At 50.3% G+C, this 17,846-nt stretch overlaps 1 protein-coding gene across 1 annotated transcript; it reads left to right on the plus strand.

Moving 5' to 3' along the window:
- The first annotated feature begins 422 nt into the window (after positions 1-422).
- Positions 423-11,279, plus strand: Sh2d6 (SH2 domain containing 6). The gene is made up of 10 exons (XM_013035437.1): positions 423-444; positions 2,170-2,195; positions 4,064-4,204; positions 5,969-6,029; positions 6,872-6,894; positions 7,375-7,438; positions 9,062-9,120; positions 9,396-9,479; positions 9,645-9,803; positions 11,163-11,279. Exons 1-10 carry the CDS (start codon positions 423-425, stop codon positions 11,277-11,279), a joined length of 756 nt encoding a protein of 251 aa, XP_012890891.1.
- Positions 11,280-17,846: the final 6,567 nt, after the last annotated feature.

The raw sequence follows: 17,846 nt of genomic DNA on the forward strand, positions 1-17,846 counted from the left end.
CTTTGTTTTTACTTTGTGCCAACAGCTAGTGCATGCACAAAGTGAAAAATACAAGAAAGGAAGAGGCCTATAAGTTTCAATATTCATGATCATGGTCTGCATTTCCTCGTTTCTTGTTTTGTTTTTTGGTTCCAGTACTGCGGCTTGAACTCAGCTTTTTCATTCAAGGCTGGAGCTCTACTACTACTTAAGCTATAACTCCACTTCTGGCAGGTGACAGGGACTTGATGAAAACTTTTAGAGGCAAAATCCCACCCCCAGGTAGATTCCTAGAAGCAGGGGCAGGGACTTGAACAATAGATTACCAGACCTGCCATACCTGTACCATGAACTCAGGAGACTCTTTGAACTCCAGCTCCTTGTGACCCTACCTCCTGACTGTGACCCTATGTAGGCCCCAGCACTTCAGCTGCCAATGCACCATGTCTCCTGCCTCTCCTCCGGGTACCATGTCATCCCTCTTCAACTTTCCATTAGAGTTGATCTAGTTTGTTCAGAATGTTTTTCTGCTCTTTCTTTACCACCCTTGTGGCTCAGTTTCCTATCAGTTTTAAGTGCATTGAAGGCTGCAAGTTTTTTGGGGACATGTATCTGCTCATAGTCACTGGCTTTCTAATAAAGACTCCAGATTCAACCACTCAAAATGTGGCTTCTCTGTATCTCCCCATCAAATTACTGTCAAGTAATATGAGTCTCACAGATTTTTCCAGTCCTGGCTGGCTGAATCTCTATCCTCAAGTCTCAGCCTCTGGAGTAACTAGGATTACAAGCATGAGCCACTGGTACCCAGCTCTCATTTTCTGGTTTAAATAGAGTCAAACACCAAACCCCACCCTTCCTTTTATCCCAACACGTCTCAGAAGTCAATGTTCCAAATTCATGGAGTGACCTCGAAATCATGAACCCCTTAAGGAATCTCCCAGTGCTGATGAGCCTCATTCTCCAGTGGCTAGGCGACAGTGTCCTGATTCCCTCCTAGATGAGGTAGGAGGATGCCCATTGTTTAGCATTCAGGTTCTGGAGCCTCATATCCATCACTGAGTGAGTGCATGACCTCAGGAAAGATATGCAATTTATCAAGGCCTTAGTGTTATAGACTGTAATTGTGCCACAAACACGATTCATGTATAATAAAGACCTACTGCCCAATGTGCCTGTGATAGGACTGTTTTGGGCCTTGCTCCAACAGCTCTGCTGACTTCATAAGAAAAGGGAGTGCATACCAGCTTTGTTCTCTCTTTAGACATGTGCAGACAAGGGGCCATGTGAGGACATGGGGAGGCTGCTGTCTCCAAGCCAGGGAGAGCAGCCACACCAGAAACCAACCCTGATGGCACCTTGATCTTGGACTTTCATCCTCCAGAATTGTGAGGAAATAAAAGATCTGTCGTTTAAGTCACCAGTCTGTGCTATTGTTATGGTGGTCCAAGCTGACTAATGCACTCCATTTCTTTGTTTAAAGAGATAAAACTAGAACTTGCATCATGGGGTTATTTTGAGAACACAATGAGGAAGCACACATGTAATGCCTGCCTGTTTTATTTTCTATGGGTGTCTTCACCACCTGGAATAGCACCTAGTACATAGAGAGTGTTTGGTAATGTGTCCACTGGATGAATAAACACATCCATCAATAATAATAATAAAGCTGTCACTGAACATGACAGTTCTAACTTTTATGTCTTTGATCACCACTCACCAGCAAATGACAAGTGTAAGGATTTTAAAAAATTGTCTGAAAGGAGCCTACCTAGTAACACATGCATTTTGGAAATGGGACATTGGGCCAGCTTCCTTCTGGAGGACTTGGGGCGGGGGTGGCAACACAGAAGCTAGGTCTCGTCTGGGAGTGTCCTGAGTGAAGTCCATTTGGAATGGGAGGCCACCCACCTTCCGGGTGCTTAAGAGATGCAAATAACATTGATAGAAGGGGATAGGGAACAAAAGGGCCCCTATGCCTCACACCTTTTGTGCCAAATCCTGGCCTACTGGAAGGCAGAGCTCATCTAATCCAGCCATGGTGAGACCTGGTCCCAGAACAGCTCCAGGCACACAAACCTGCCTGGTTCGGGGGGGAGGGGGGGGGCGGAGGAGGGGGAGAACTCTGGGCAGGGAGAGGTGCCCTAATCCCAATAGTACTAACTATCCTTTATTTTCCCCTCTTTCTAGGACAAGCTCAGTGGGACCAAGGCCCGGTGAGTACTGGGGCTCTTCTTTCTCCCACCCTCTTCTCTAGTCTCCCTTGCCCACCCCCTATTCCTCCTTCACTGGCACTGCTGCTTTAGGTGTGGTGCTGGCTCTGACTACTCCCAGCCCACATGACACCATTCATCTGCTTTTACCCATCAGTACTGGGGCTCCCCTGTCTCCCAGCTTACCTGGGGTACCAGGCCATCCAGTTGTGTTCCCCAAGGGCACTGGCTCTGCCCCTCTACCCCCAGGAACCCTCCCTCCCATTCTGCTGCCCCAGTCCAAGGCCACCATGTCACACAACTCTTGGGGGGGGTAGGCATTCATGGTGATGGATATCAGTGTGACGGAGTGCAATGTCTACTTGACACAAACTCCAGAACCTTTTGGGCTAAGTTGAGTAGAGTCTGCTTGCAGGTTGGGGCCACCTCTTCCACCTCCCAGATGCGTGGGTAAGTGACACAGTAGACCAGAGTTCCAGTACATTAGGGGCCCCCACAAGTTCAGTATCTCTTGAGTGGCTGTGGACACGCATCTGCCATAGTCCTGCACTGCTGGGTTACTGGGGCTTAGCTCTCCCATTTGTCTTAGGGAAAGTCAAAGGTGTCAGGAGGCGTGGAACTGATGTAGGTAAAACAAGCGACTGGGAGGCTCCCTTCTTTCTCGGGCCAACTCATTGGCCCTGCTGCCATGATAAAAATTTCCCTCAAGAATTAAGTTCCTAGCCAGGCACTGGTGGCTCATGCCTATAATCCTAGATACTCAGAAGGCTGAGATCTGAGGATCAAGATTTAAAGCTATCCGGGACAGGAAAGTCTGTGAGACTCTTATCTCCAATTAACCACCAGAAAACCTCTTATCTCCAATTAACCACCAGAAAACCAAAGTAGTGTTGTGGCTCAAGTGGTAGAGCACTAGCCTTGAGCTGAAGAGCTTAGGGACAGTGCCCAGGCCCAGAGTTCAAGCCCCATAACTGACAAAAAAAAAAAAAAAAAGAGAGTGAATTCTTGGCTGGGAATGTAGCTTAGTGGTAGAGTGCTTGCCTAACAGGCAGGAAGCCCTGGGTTCAATTCCTTAGTGCCACATAAACAGAAAAAGCCAGAAGGGGCCCTATGGCTCAAGTGGTAGAGTGCTAGCCTTGAGCAAGAGCAGCTCAGGGTCAGTGCCCAGGCCCTGAGTTCAAGTCCCAAGACTGGCAGAAGAAAGAAAGAAAGAAAGAGAGAGAGAGAGAGAGAGAGAGAGAAAGAAAGAAAGGGAGAGAGAGAGAGAGAAAGAGAGAGGGAGGGAGGGAGGGAGGGAAGGGAAGGGAAGGGAAGGAAGGAAGGAAAGAAGTATAAGTTCCTGAAGCCTGGTGGCTCATGCTTGTAATTCTAATTACTCTGGAGGGTGAGATCTGAAGATCTCCGTTTGAACCCACTAGGGCAATAAAGTACTTGAGATTCTTATCTCCAATTAACCACTAAAAAGCCAAAAGTGGAGCTATGGCTCTTGTGGCAGAGCACTAGCCTTGAGCAAAAAAGCTCAGGCATTCAGATCAAGCCCCAGGACTGCCCTAAACCTTCCCTCCTCCCCCAGGAGAACTGGTTTCTTTAGTGGAGGATTAAAGCTCATTATGGGGGGGGGGCATCAGACATTGTGCTAGAAGGGGGTGGGGTGGGAGGAGGCAAGGCCAGTCTGTCTGTCCAGATGCCTCAGCTTGGAGAGAGGATGCCCTCAGCTCATCTCCTCTGTCTACTCCAGAGACCTGGAGACACAGGGTAAGTAAGTTCAGCAGCTGAGATGGAGGCTGGAGCGGTGGGGGGGGGGGGGGGGGGGGAGGCAGCAGCCATCAGTGTCCTGGGCATGTTCCACCCTCCATCTCCTCTGTACCCAGCAGCACTTTCTGAAGGCCCAAGAGGAGGAGGAAGAGGATAAATATGAGCTGCCCCCCTGTGAGGCCCTGCCCCTCAATCTGGCCCCTGCACACCTTGCAGGTGCTGAGGAGGAGTCCTTGTACCTGGGTGAGGGCAGGGAAGTGAGAGGCAGGGAGGTGGGGATTTGGGTAGAGAACCCAGGCCTTGCCTCTCCTCCTGCCTGAGCAGGGGCAGGGACAGGGTGGTCACTGGGGCCTCTTGGCTGGGGCAGAGATGGAAGTTGGAAAAGAGTGACTGACAGGAGGAGGGAAAGGAGAGTAGGGAAGGCAGAGAATTGAGTGCCAGGTAACCAAGGCAACGGCAGAAAAGCAGGAGGCTAGACCCTGGTCTCTGGGGGCCTCCAGTACCCACTCTATGATTCTAGAACGTTCTCTGAGATGAGGGTACCATGGGTATTCCACTCCCACTGCTTAGGGTCTTGGCCAGGTCGGAGCAGGGAAGCTGGCTGCCTCCAGAGAGACAAAGCTGTCAGAAGATAATAAGCTAAGGAGAGGGAAGGAGAAGGAAATGGAAGGATAGTTGGGAAGGAGCTGGAAGAAAATGGGAATCGACATGGGAGGGCCCAAAATGCCTGGGGTCTTTTCCAGATTGCTCTGGCCCCTTCAGACCATCCAAGCCACCTCCCACCATGGGGAGAGACCTTCCCCCAAGTCACTCCTTCTCCATTCACTCCACCCCAGGCAACCATTTTCCGGTGAGTAAATTGTGAGAGGCAGATCATGTACAAGAGCACTAACATTTGCATTCAAGAGAGCCCCAAAATCTCAGGTGCCAGAGACTTGAGAAGCCAAAGTCCTTTGGCCCTCCCAGCCAGCCTGACCTGCTACTGCCTCTCTCTGTTCTCCCCTGAGCTGGACCTAGGATTCTAGGTTCCACTGTACTCCCCTGAACTTTGAGCTTGAGGACTCCATCCTGTCCAGAGATTACACAAGCCTCTCCATTTAGCTGCCAGTCAGTGCCAGATCCCAGTCCCACTGAGTCCCACACACGGACTCCAAAAGCTACCATTTTCAGTAGAGAAGTGCACAGCCAAGAGCCACAGAAAAGCAGCTGAGAAAAGTGTCCTTTTGGTACATTTCATCTTGAGCTTATAGTGGCAGGTTTGGTTTTGTTTCTGTTTTTGTTGGTTGTGGGGCTTGAACTCAGGGCCTGGGCGCTGTCCCTGAGCTCTTTTGCTGGAGACTAATGCTATACCACAGCTCTACTTCCAGTTTTGTGGAGATAAGTCTCACAGGGACTTTTCTGCCCAGGCTGGCTTTGAACTGCAATCCTCAAACCTCAGCCTCCTGAATAGTATGAGCCATGGGCACCCAGCAGGTTTTTGTGGGTTTTTTTGGTTTTGTTTTTTGTTTTGGTTGGTTGAACTCAGGGCCTGGGCACTGTCCCTCAGCTCCTCAGCTCAAGGCTAGCTGTTAACCACTTGAGCCATAGTGCCACTTCCAGTTTTCTGATGGTTAATTGGAAATAAGAGTCTCACCTACTTGACTGCCTTGGGCTGTCTTTGAACCATGATCCTCAGATCCCAACCTCCTGAGTAGCTAGTATTACAGGCATGAACCATTGGTGCCTGGTTTTTGTGTTTTGTTTTGTCTTTGTGCCAGTCTTGTGGCTTGAACTCAAGGTCTGGGATCTGTCCTTTAGCTTTTTTTTTTCCTAGTCCTGGACTTGAACTCAGGGCCTAGGCATTGTCCCTGAGCTTCTTTTGCTCAAGGCTAGCACTCTACCATTTGAGCCACAGTACCACTTCCAGCGTTTTCTGTTTATGTGGTACTGAGGAATCCATTGGAGGGCTTCATGCACGCTAGGCAAGCACTCTACCATGCCTCAGTTTCCCTTCTCCCTCACCAACTCCATTATGCCCACAGCTGAAGGCAGCAATGAACCCGCAGCTGACCACAAAGCCAGGACCTGCCTTTGGGAGTCGAGGTAAGGGACATGTCCTCTTTCCTCTCTCCACCCTGGGAGAGGTGGAGTTGGATGTGCCTCACATTAGAGTCATCCTCTGCCATTCTGTTGCACCCTCCTGGCTGTAACTTCCTTTTTTCTGGCCAAGTTCCTGAGGTAGCATGGCTTCCAGTGTACAAATGAGATAGACACCCAGAGATGTCAACTGCTGTGCCTGAGAAGGCATCAAAGCATCAAATCTGACCTGATGCTCCCTGTACAGCAGGTGTAGAATATCTGGTACAGGGTCAGACTGGGGGGACCCCAGAATAAAGAGGTCAGAAGGGCAGCCTACTCTATCTCCAGTACCCTCTCTATTGGGATATCTGTGCACCATTTCCTCAGCAAAGGGGACATCCTTGGGCCACCACTGACTTCATTCCGGTCACTGTTGCTGTTACTGTTCAGGGACTTGCCCCTAGGTCAGTGCTTCTGAGGCTTGTGACCCCACAACTCTGGGATGTCAGGAAAGGACAGAACTCCAGGAAATTTTCCTGTCTGAAAGAGGATGTGGGAAGAGTGGTGTTGTAGTCCCTCCATCCTGATGGCTTCCTCCACCCAAGGTCAAACTGCTCACCTGAGGCACATTTGGTTAGCCCTACTGACCTTGAGGGTGGCTTTGAGTTTTGGCTCAGCCCAAAGTCATCTGGAGCCAAGCCTGGAAAATCATTTGGGAGGTCAAGTTAGGTGACACTACAGCCTTGTGTAGGAAATGACAAGGAGAGGAGGATGGTTTCCTCCTGGAGTTTCAAAGTTGGCTCCAAGGACCCCATGTCCCAGCCCCTTCTCCCTGCTCCTCCTGACTGCTGCTTTCCTTCTTGCAGGGCGAGAGGTGATATCCAGAGTGGTGAGTAACCCCCCATCCTCACTCTGCATTTTTGGGTTCTATCTAGAAAAGAGGCAGGGACAGAGTAGGGGCTTGAGAAGGCCAGGAAATACTCTTAGATCCCAGGAGAAAGGCCCCAAAGAGTCTTTCCCTTCTGCCACAGGCCCCTAGCAGGCAGAAGCCAGTTGTCCTAAAGGCACTGGCCAGAGCTCCTCTTTGACACCTGCATTCCCTGGCAGTTGTCACCTGTGGGTACCACTGAAGAGGAAGGTGTTCATGAGATGCTTCCTTCCAGGCAGAGGGACAATTTTAATCATTCAACCTGCCCCAAAAGAGGATCAACTGACAAGGAGGGAATGTGGTCCACTGGAGCCCCACCTCCTGATCAAGGCTTTCCCTGACTGTCACCCTACTGCTTGTGGCAAAGGTCTGTTAGTCCTAGCCTGACGTCCAGGGCTGGGCAAACTCATGATCATACATACCCCTTCCTCCCTACCTTAGGTGGCAGCAGGCCCTGCAAAGGATCAGGATGAGGATGTCTACCTGAAGTGTGAGCCTGATCCAGGTAAGGGCCTCCCTCCAAACCATCCTGCCCCACAGTCACCCTCCTGGCCCCACTTCTACCCCTTACTGGTGTGCATGGGCCTTCAGGTACTGCACAGACATCTTCAATTCTTACTAGGAAGGTAGCTCAGTGGTAGAGCACTTGCCCAGTACATGCCAGGTGCTGGGTTCAATCACCACTGCTGCAAAACCAAACTAAGTTAAAAAAAAAAAAAAACAATAATGAGCCTGGAGATGGTGGCTCATGCCTGTAATCCTAGCTACTAGGAGGCTGAGATCTGAGGATTTAGGCCAGGTTCAAAGCCAGCCCAGGTAGAAAAGTCCATGAGACTTATCTGTAATTAACCACCAGAAAACTGGAAGTGACACTGTGGCTCAAGTGGTAGAGCACTAGCCTTGAGCTGAAGAACTCAGGGATAGTGCCCAGGCCCAGAGTTCAAGCCCCACAACACACACACACACACACACACATACACACACACACAAATGATAACCTTCACTTCTGCCTTTGGTCTGGGTTGATGCACCCTGTGCCTATTAGGGGGAGGCCAACCCCTTAAAAGAAGGGCTGGGTGGAGCTTCTCAGCTGCTGTGTCCAGGCTAGCATCTCCCTCTAGTTAGAAGGACTTCCAGGGGCCCAGACAGCAGAGAAGACCCGGAAGCCATTCTTAGTCCCTCCCTGACCAGCCTTGATTTCCTTGCCTGATCCCAGGCCAACCTCAGCCTGCCTTCTCTGTTTCAGCCCCAGCCTTAACTAGGTCTCTGAGCTCCAAAGCCCTGATGCCCCCAGTCCCTCTGCCAAGGACACCTGTGATTCCTAGGTAGGTACCTCACCAGATGCACATGTGCCTACATAAAGGAGAGAAAGCAAGAGAGCTTAAGAGAATGCTAACGCAGGCTGCCTCAGTCCTGACCATGAAATGGCAGTCTCATTCCATTGTCCTGGGTCACTGACAGGGGTGGTAAGGGAAGGTTGGGATACTGGCTCATTTCTGAAAGTGATGAAGACCCTGAGCTCTGCCCTGATTTGCTCCCTACAGGCCCAACATAGTACCCCAGGATGCCTGGAGTGTAAGAGGCTTGTGGTCAAGGGGAAACTGAACTGGGTAGGGGGAGAGAGAGAAGGGAGGCTCAGGGTGGGACTGGCTGCAAGGCCAGTGATCATCTGACCAGACCTCCTGTTTCCCAGGGAGCAGCAGATGCCACCTCTAAAGGTTAGTGCATACATCTCTAGATGGTTCTGCCCAAGCCTGCGGGCTGTAGACTCCTTCCTCACCCCTCTCCACTCCCCGGCTTTGCAGCTGAGTCCAGCCAGGGTCAGGTTGGGGTGGCAGCAGTGTGTGTGTGGGGTGAGGGGGAATCCTCTTGGACATTTTCCAGAGCCTGCACCAAATTGGGAAGCTCCCAATTTGGGCCTCAAGGTCACATCTCACCTGGAAGTTTCCCAGGGCTGGGCTGGTGGGTCTTGGGAGGGTGTTGGACCTGGAGAATAGGAGTTCAGGGTGCTCCATTTTGGACTTCAGGTCTCCTGTACCCCCTGCCTCTGCTCCTACCCCTAAAGCTGTTCCTTGGAGCCTTTGCCTAACCCCTTCCAGGCCCTAACTCTGTAATTTCCTTCTTTCAGCGGGAAGGAAAGCCCCTCTTCCCTCCACAGCCCACCCTGGATGCAGTTCAGCTGCCAAGGTGAGCAGGGGCTTGGGAGGCAGGCTGAGGGCAAGGCCTGTGGCGACCAGAGTCTGAGTCCTCACCCAGAACCCTCATGGCAGAGGCATGAATTACCACCACCAGAAATGTATGTATGTGTGCACCAGGCACAGACACAGCTTTGTTCTGCTTTTGGGGCTCAGTCTGGCGCTGGCAGATGTGAATGCAAACAACGGCACTCCAGGGTTCTCTGCTCCCCATTCAATTCCCTGGCACATCTCTGAGTGGCCTTGTGTGTGTGTGGTTGTATATAGGACAGTAGCCTGCTGGCCCAGCCTTGGTACTCAGGGAACTGTGACCGCCATGCTGTAGAGAGAGCCTTGCTCTGCTTCCAAAAGGTAGGCAGCTACAGACTCCTAAGTCTTCTCTGAAATCCCTGCTGTTCACAGGCTGTGGTGGGCTGAGCTGGCAGATGGAGGTCTAGAGAGGTTCTGGATCATCCTGGGTCAGGGCTGGGATGAGTAGTTAGGAAATAAGGTTCATGATTGGGGTCTCCTTCACAGGATGGGGCCTACACAGTGCGCCCCAGCTCAGGGCCTCACACCTCCCAGCCCTTTACCCTGGCAGTGCTTCTCCAAGGCCGGGTCTTCAACATTCCCATCCGGCAGCTGGATGGTGGGCGCCACTATGCCCTGGGCCGGGAGGGCAGGAACCACGAGGAGGTAAGTGCTTGCTGGAGGAGTTGGACTTCCCAAGTAAGGAGAGTACAGAGACCAGCATTCTGAGCCTAGCTAAGAGCATATGTCTGGGGGAGAAATCCAGTTGGCATTTTTCTTTTTTTTTTTTTGCCAGCCCTGGGGCTTGAACTCAGGGCCTGGGTACTGTCTCTGAGCTTCTTTTGCTCAAGGCTAGCACTCTACCACTTGAGCCACAGCACCACTTCTGGCTTCTTCTATTTATGTGGTTCAGGAATCGAACCCAGGGCTTCATGCATGCTAGGTGAGCATTCAACAAGTAAGCTGCATTCCCAGCCCCCAGTTTGCATTTTTTCTAGGGCAGGTTGAAATAACAGGAGCCTGTGGCTTAAGCTTTCTAGATTCGTGGCACTTTGAGAAGAGGTATTCCCTCTGGCTATGACTCCCATCTGCACACGGTTGAGGTGGGGCATTTGTACTTACAGCCTAATGAGGAAGGCAGGATCCAGAGTCCAGACTCCTGCCTCTCTGCCCAGCTCAACTCAATTTTATACCCAGCATTTGCTGGGCTATAAGGTAGAGATGATAACCTAGCATTCAGCTCCAGGCACAGCAGGGCCTGAAAGTTACTTTTACTTGGCCTTGGAAACCCAAGGCTAGCCAACAATGATCACAGGAAAGTTGTAGGAGGTTTAAAGTAGGGCAGCATCTTTCAGAGACAATCTGCCCCCTTACCAGTCATCTTTGGAAGTTGCTGGACATGTGAGGCTCACAAAACTCATGTGCCAGGTGCTGGTGGCTCATGCCTGTATTCCTAGCTACTCAGGAGTCTGAGAGCTGATGCTAGCCTGTGCAGAAAAGTCTATGAGACTCTTCTCTCCAATTAACCATCAAAAAGCCAGAAGCGAGGCTGGAAATATGGCTTAGTGGTAGAGTGCTTGCCTAGCATGCACAAAGCCTTGGGTTCAATTACTCAGCACCACATAAACAGAAAAGGCCAAAAGTGGTGCTGTGGCTCAAGTGGCAGAGTGCTAGCTTTGAACAAAAGAAGCTCAGGCCCTGAGTTTAAGCCCCAGGACTGGGAAAAAAAACAAAAACAAAAACCCCAAACCAGAAGTGGTGCTGTGGCTCAAGGCAAAAAGTTCAGAGAGAGAGCATCCAGCCTCTGAGTTCAAACCACAGGGCCAGAAGATGATAGATAGATAGATAGATAGAGAGAGAGAGAGATATCAATATGAATTGTTGATATGGCACTAGTGGTAGAATGCCAACTTTGGGTGAAAAAAAGAAACACCCAAGGAGAACTCAAGGCCTCGAGTTCAAGCCCTAGTACTGGCACAAACAAAACAAAACAAAAGTTCATGCTTGCCTTACCTCTTTGTGTAGGTCTTCTCTTCCGTGACCACCATGGTTCAGCACTATTCAAAGCATCCCCTGCCCCTGGTGGACAGACACAGTGGCAACCGGGAACTTGCCTTCCTGCTCTTCCCCCTCAAGCCTTAAGGCTATGCAACATACACACCCATCATTGGCCCAAAGGGTGTGCCTTCATCTTCTGGACACCACCTAGGGCTGCCTTCTCTCTCTCTAGTCTCTACCACTCCACTCCCTGTAGGCCCCAGATGAGAGGCACTGGGCAAAGGTTGCCCATAGAGACAAAGGACCTTGGGGATGCTACCTAATATACATCCAGAGCCTCCCGGCTGCACCCCTGAGACCCTCCCTCCACCATTGCTAGTTTCAAGCAATGACATGGTCTGCCATAGTACACTCCCCTCCCTCTCTCTCCATATCCTCTCCCTGCCCCCCACCCCCCTTCTCTGCAGGACTGAGGGTTGAACTGTGTTTTCAAGCTTGCTAGGCATATACTCTACAACTTGGGCCATGCATGCTCCCCTCCCCCACCTTTTGCATTTTATGTATTTTAGCTTGCTTTTCAGCTAGTCTTCCTGCTAAGTTTCCCATGGGCCAGCCTCCAACTGCAATCCTCCTGTATCTGCCTCTTGAGTAGCTGGGATTCATTACAATCTTATACTTATCACAAGCATAGTACACAATAAATATTTGTTGAATGAAGTCTTGAATCTGCTAAGAGTAACTGCAGTGGCCCCCAGGAAGCCTCCATGGTTCTCAGTTTCACAGAGCACACTGGCTAGAAGTGATGGCGCCAGGGTGGACTGCACCACCGCAGAAGGGAACATATATCTAACAGATTAGGACTTTTGCTTCTAAATGTGTTGTGTGGGGGCTGGGAAGGTGGCTCAGTGGTAGAGTGCTTGCCTTGCATGCATGAGGCCCTGGGTTCGATTCCTCAGCACCACTTAAACAGAAAAAGCAGGAAGTGGTGCTCTGGCTCAAGTGGTAGAGAGCCCTGAGCTGAGGGGCAGTGCCCAGGCCCAGAGTTCAAGCCCCACGGCCGATTAAATAACTAATTAAATGTGTTGTGTGCCAAGGAGGATGAAGGGCAGCTGCTGGTTTTTGTTTTGTTCTGCTTGTTGGCATCAGAGGGAGGGAGGGAGGGAAGGGAGGCCCAAAACTGCCTCCTCCATCCCGCTAAAGGAGAATGGAATCCTTTAACGACTGTTCTCCACCTACTAGCCACACAGGACTCCCGGGAGGCGTGTGAGAAGGTTGATTTTTGAGACCTGGGAATGGTCGAGGGTTGGGGAAACTGAGGACCCCAGCAAACAACCGGGCTCTGGGCAATCTAGTGTTGGAAGAAAAGCCAGGGAACACTGAAGCCCGGGCGCTCAGAGATGAACGTGGGGGGTGGGGGTGGCGGTCCGCCCCAACTCGGGGGCGGGGGGTCCAGGCGGGGCTGCGTGTCTGGGTAGGGCGTGGGCCTGGAAAGCTGGCGGGAGGATGGGGGGGAGGCGCCCCTCGAGGGGCCGACGGCCGGCAGAAGGGGAGCGGGGCCGGGGGCGGGGGCATCTCCCAGCCCTGGCACGCCGCCTGGAACACCCCGTGCCGGAAGCGCCATGTGACTGTGACTCCGCACGTCCTGAGCGCCAGGGGGAAACAAAGGGCAGCGCTGCAGCCCCCACCCCCTGCGCGCGCGGGCTGGCACCGAGCGTCCCGCCCGCACCCCGCACCCCCACACCGCCCGCCCTCCCCGCCGATCGCAGGCTCCGGCGCGGCAGGGGGAGTGGGGGGGGTCTCGGGGAGCCTTATGCGGGAAGGACTGAGCGCGCACACACACATACGCGCGCACACACACACGCGCGCGCGCGCGCGCGCGCGCGCGCCTGGGCAGGGTTGGGGTCCTGGCGCGTTCTAGCAGGCGCGCTGACGTGCGTGCCGTGCCCGACTCCTGCGGATCACCCATCTCCGAACTGTCATTTCCTCCTGGGCAAGAGTGGAAAGATCATTGTTCCTGCACAATCGTCCACCCCTGCCCAGGAGGCTTGAGTGAGGCCTTCTACGTAAGAAGCGTCGAAGGGCTGCCCCGCAGCGGCCCTCCTCCCAAACCACAGCCCGTGAATTCAGGTCAATTACTCACCACCCACCCAAGTCCCAGCGGGAAGACCATTTCCGGGTGGGGTGCCCGGAAGAGGCTGAGGATGGGGCAGCAGATGGATGCAGAGGGGATTGGCAGCTGGGGGTCTCTAATGGAAGCTGGGTAGGCGGCCAGGGTACTCTCCTCCGCTCCATTAGCCAGCCCAACGGCCCTCCGTGGCAGGAGGGGCTATCTCCTCCTCTTCTCCAGCCTCACCTGTATAGTTTGGCAGGCTGGCAATTCTGGGGTGGTCCGATCCTACATGCAGTCTCTCTTTGCTGGCTCTACGTTCTTGGAGAGACCCCACACTCCAAAATCATAAAGGCCCCATGGCCTGGTTTTACTGAGTTTTGAGTTTTGTCCCCAAGGTCAAAGCCACTGCCCTTGAGCTTTTGAGTTAGTGGCCACAGGAAACCTCTTTGCTTGTCCTATCTGAGAGACCCACTTCAAGGAACTGCTGCTCTCCATTATTCTCTTCCCAGAGGAAAAGATGAGGAGAGCAATCCAAGCAAGAGTGGGAGGGGGGCGGGGAGACAGGGAGGATCAGAAAAGAGGAAGGCCTCCTCACCTCACAGGTCTCCACAGATGTCCCCTTTTCCAGGGGGACCCTCTGTTTAGTCTAACCCATCCCACCTCATCCTCCCCTGTCTGGGAGCTGGTACTTGAGGCACCCCCTCTAAACCACCTTTTCCCTCCCAGGATCCATGTGCTACTCCTACTTTTGAGTATTTGAGGCCCTGGATACAGTAAAGGGAGAGACAATATTTGTCAAAAGATTTGAAACTAGACCCAAGGCCCAAAGTCTAGGAGTCCCAAGTTAGGTTCAGCTACTTACGCTCATGTGCCAAATAGACATGGTGAAGGGCAGAGAAAGATTTATCACATGGCAGCCATGGGAAGCCAGCACTTCAGCACATCTTCACCATCTTCAAGGGGATAGATGGACAGCTTTAGGTTAAATCGAATTAGGGGCAGGTGGTGAGAAAAATATGCATAGTTAAAACAGCCCAGGTCACAGGTGTGTAGCCCAGTTGACCATTATCTGTCTTTGTCCTTGAAGTTAGTTGTTCCAGAGAATTGTTATCACTTTATTGTTGGAACAGAGCTTGAACAAGGTGGTTTCTTGAGTTTGGGGCTGTTTTCTTTAAGATGATAAAAAGTTGTTGCTTGTTGAAGGGCCAGATTTTCTTCCACTCAAGACACAGTTATCACTGATTTTTCTCTTCCCTACTGCACCTTTAGGTGCAGCAGAGAATATTTCAGATCAAAGAGTACCAACTAGGTCAAGTCTATCCTGGGTTCCACTAAACTGATAATCAGAACTTCCTTTGTTAAAAGTCCAACAGAGTGCTATTCAAAAGGGTTTTCTGTGATGATAAAAAGATATTAAATATGACTTAATATTAAACCCAGTTGTTAATTACTAATTTAATTAACCTTAAATGCCTGTAGCCACATGTGATTGGTGATCATCATATTGCTCCAGGTGTCTTGAGGATGGCAGGTTCTAGGTCTGTAGCCTAATAGGCCCAGCAAGGAATATGGGTACTGGGGAGTCATTGAGGGTATATACTGTGGTGGGGTATCAGAGGGTATCAGATGGATGGTATTTTAGGAACATCCTGCTAGCTGTGTCATGCAGAATGGCTAGAGGGGCAGCAAAGAGTCTGGGAGAACAGTTAGGGACTGCAGCTATTTCTGCAATTCAGGCCAGCTAATACCCCCTGACTTTTTACCATGCTAATATCCTAGTGATAGGAACTAGCAGAAATGCAGACCTCTATAACTTGCAGATGGAAAGATAGGTGATAAACCAAAACCTCCCTGACAATAAAATGGGGGCAGAGGGTTACAAAAGAATGAGAAAGTAGCTAGGCATCGGTGGGCTCATGCCTGTAATCCTAGCTACTCAAGAGGTTGAGATCTGAGGATCACAGTTCAAAGCGGGCAGGGCAAGAAAGTCTGTGAGACTCTAATCTCTATCAGAAAACTGAAAGTGGTGCTGTGGCTCAAAATGGTAGAGCACTAGCCTTGAGCAAAAGAACTCAGGGACAATGCCCAAGTCCCATAATAGATAAAAAAAGAAGGAGGAGGAGGAAGAAGAGGAGGAGGAGGAGGAAGAGGAGGAGGTGGTAAATGAAGACTATATCTGACATCACAACCTTACAGGAAACAGAAAGGAACTTACCAATGAGAAAGCCATATGCTTCTCACTAACCATAGGTCAAGATAGCAGACATAGACATAAGTTAACTGTGGGCTTCTCTGTGGTGCATTTATGCCACGTGCTTTCTTTATCTTATTTCTTTTCTTTTTTCTTCTTCTTTTTTTTTTCTGTGTTGGTCGTGGGGCCTGAACTCTGGGCCTGGGCGCTGTCCCTCAGCTCTTCAGATCAAAGCTAGCACTCTACCACTTGAACCACAGCACCACTTCTGGCTTTTTCTGCTTATGTGGGGCTGAGGAATCAAACCCAGGGCCTTAGGCATGCAAGGCAAGCATTCTACCACTGAGCCACCTTCCTAGTCAATCTTATTTCTTTTGTGATAATTTTTCTATCATATTTACTTATGTTCGTGTCTTGGTTGAATTCTTCTGTTGCCAGATGCAAGGACCAATGTTGTTTAGCTGCTCTAAACTTTCTGGCAAAACTACCTTGCATGCCATTCACATTTCCTATAGTAAAAAAGCCATAGTCTAAGGAATTCCAAATAGGGTCACCAATGTGTATGGAGGAATCAAATCTTTGAGACATGCCATTTGGTAAAGAAGCCCAGGTATGACAGGTGCTGTTTTGTCTGTCTCCAAGGACACCTAGGGCGAGAGGAGCCCAGGCAGTATATAGTTGGTCAGGACTTAAAACCATGGCTATCATCCTGGCCAAATAGGTTCAGAGTGTGGTATAAACAATCATCCTAAACTTTCAGCTGTCCTTTGTGAAGAGACAGCCTGACCAGGGATGAAAGCTTCAGCAGAGAAGCTGGGTGCTAATAGTTCACTCCTGTAATCCTAGCTACTCAGGAGGCTGAGATCTAAGGATTTTGATTTGGAGTCAGCTGGGGCAGAAAAGTCGTGATACTCTAATCTTCAATTAACTGCTAAAAAAGCCAGAAGTGGAGCTATGGCTCAAGTGGTAGATCACTAGCCTTGAGCAAAAAAGCTCAGGGAGGGCCGGGAAGGTAGCTCAGTGGTAGAGCGCTTGCCTTGCATGCATGAGGCCCTGGGTTCAATTCCTCAGCACCACATAAGCAGAAAAAAGAAAGCCGGAAGTGGCGTTGTGGCTCAAGTGGTAGAGCGCTAGCCTTGAGCTGAAGAGCTGAGGGACAGCGCCCAGGCACAGAGTTCAGGCCCCATGACTGGGCTCCCCCCCCCAAAAAAAAAAGTTCAGGGATAGTGCCCAGGCAGTAAGTTCAAGGCCCAGGATATTCACACACACACAAACACACACACACACACACACACACACACACACACACACACACCCTCAGGGGAATGGTCAAGTAGTAGGCACCTTCCTATGCAGCATGAAGCCCTGAATTCAATCCTTAGTCCTGATGAAAAAAAAAAAAAAGAGGAGAAAAGCAACCCATAGAATGAGAAGTAAGCTTTTCTTGCAGCAAATTTATTACATTTTAAGGATTAATCATCCTTCAAACCATGATCAAGTTCTTCCTCTTGCTTTGCCTTTAAATTATATAGTTTCTTGTTATCTGGGGAAACTTGGATCCAGGATAGATACCAAAATCCATGCATGTTCAGATCTCTTCTATAAGATGGTGTAGTGTGTGCATATATCCTACATAGCCTTCCCATATACTTATAAATTGTGTCTATATTACTTGTAGTTGTTATATTGTTTAGGACAGAATGACCAGAATAATGTATACATTCAATATGTATGAATTTTTTCCCTCTATTGTCAGGTTTTATTTGAGAAGATTTCAATAGGCACAAGTTGTTTCTTGGGTATGAATGTGCGTGTATGTGTGTGTGTGTGCATGTGTGTGTGTGTGCAAGTGCACACACGTGTGCTTTGTGCCAGTCTGTATTTTTTGTCCTGTCAAGGCTGGTACTTTTCCATCTGAAAAGATTTAAGTGACTCATATCACTTGCCTCGCAGGATTCTTGTTAAGTAGTGGAGCTTAAATAAATATAGATATTACATATGTTCATAATTGGTGGAAAGTCAGATTCCAAGGATCTTCTATATTTTTGTCTGTTTTGGTAGGATCCCTGAACAGGTCAGCCATCTCTCTTGTAAGTCTCTTTTTTTTTTTTTTGAGGTTGGTCATGGGGCCTGGGCGCTGTCCCTCAGCTCTTCAGCTCAAGGCGAGCGCTCTACCACTTCAGCTACAGCACCACTTCCGGTTTTCTGGTGGTTTATTGGAGTCTCACAGTCTCTCCTGCCCGGGCTGGCTTTGAACCACGATCCTCAGATCTCAGCCTCCTCAGTAGCTAGGATTACAGGCATGAGCCACCAGCGCCCGGCTTTGTAAGTCTCTTTCTCTGGCTACTGTATATACACAATTTAAAAATTTTGTTATTTTTGATCTTCAGTTGATTGAATCCATAGACCC

Source organism: Dipodomys ordii, unplaced genomic scaffold, assembly GCF_000151885.1.
Source record: "Dipodomys ordii isolate 6190 unplaced genomic scaffold, Dord_2.0 Scaffold212, whole genome shotgun sequence".
Lineage (NCBI taxonomy): Eukaryota > Metazoa > Chordata > Mammalia > Rodentia > Heteromyidae > Dipodomys > Dipodomys ordii.

Excerpts from the sequence above, each read along its gene's own strand:
- Sh2d6 (XM_013035437.1), top strand. The coding sequence starts at position 423 with ATGTCTCCTGCCTCTCCTCCGG. Across the intron at positions 6,030-6,871 it reads ACCTGCCTTTGGGAGTCGAG|GGCGAGAGGTGATATCCAGA; the intron begins GTAAGGGACATG and ends TCCTTCTTGCAG. Across the intron at positions 6,895-7,374 it reads GAGAGGTGATATCCAGAGTG|GTGGCAGCAGGCCCTGCAAA; the intron begins GTGAGTAACCCC and ends TCCCTACCTTAG.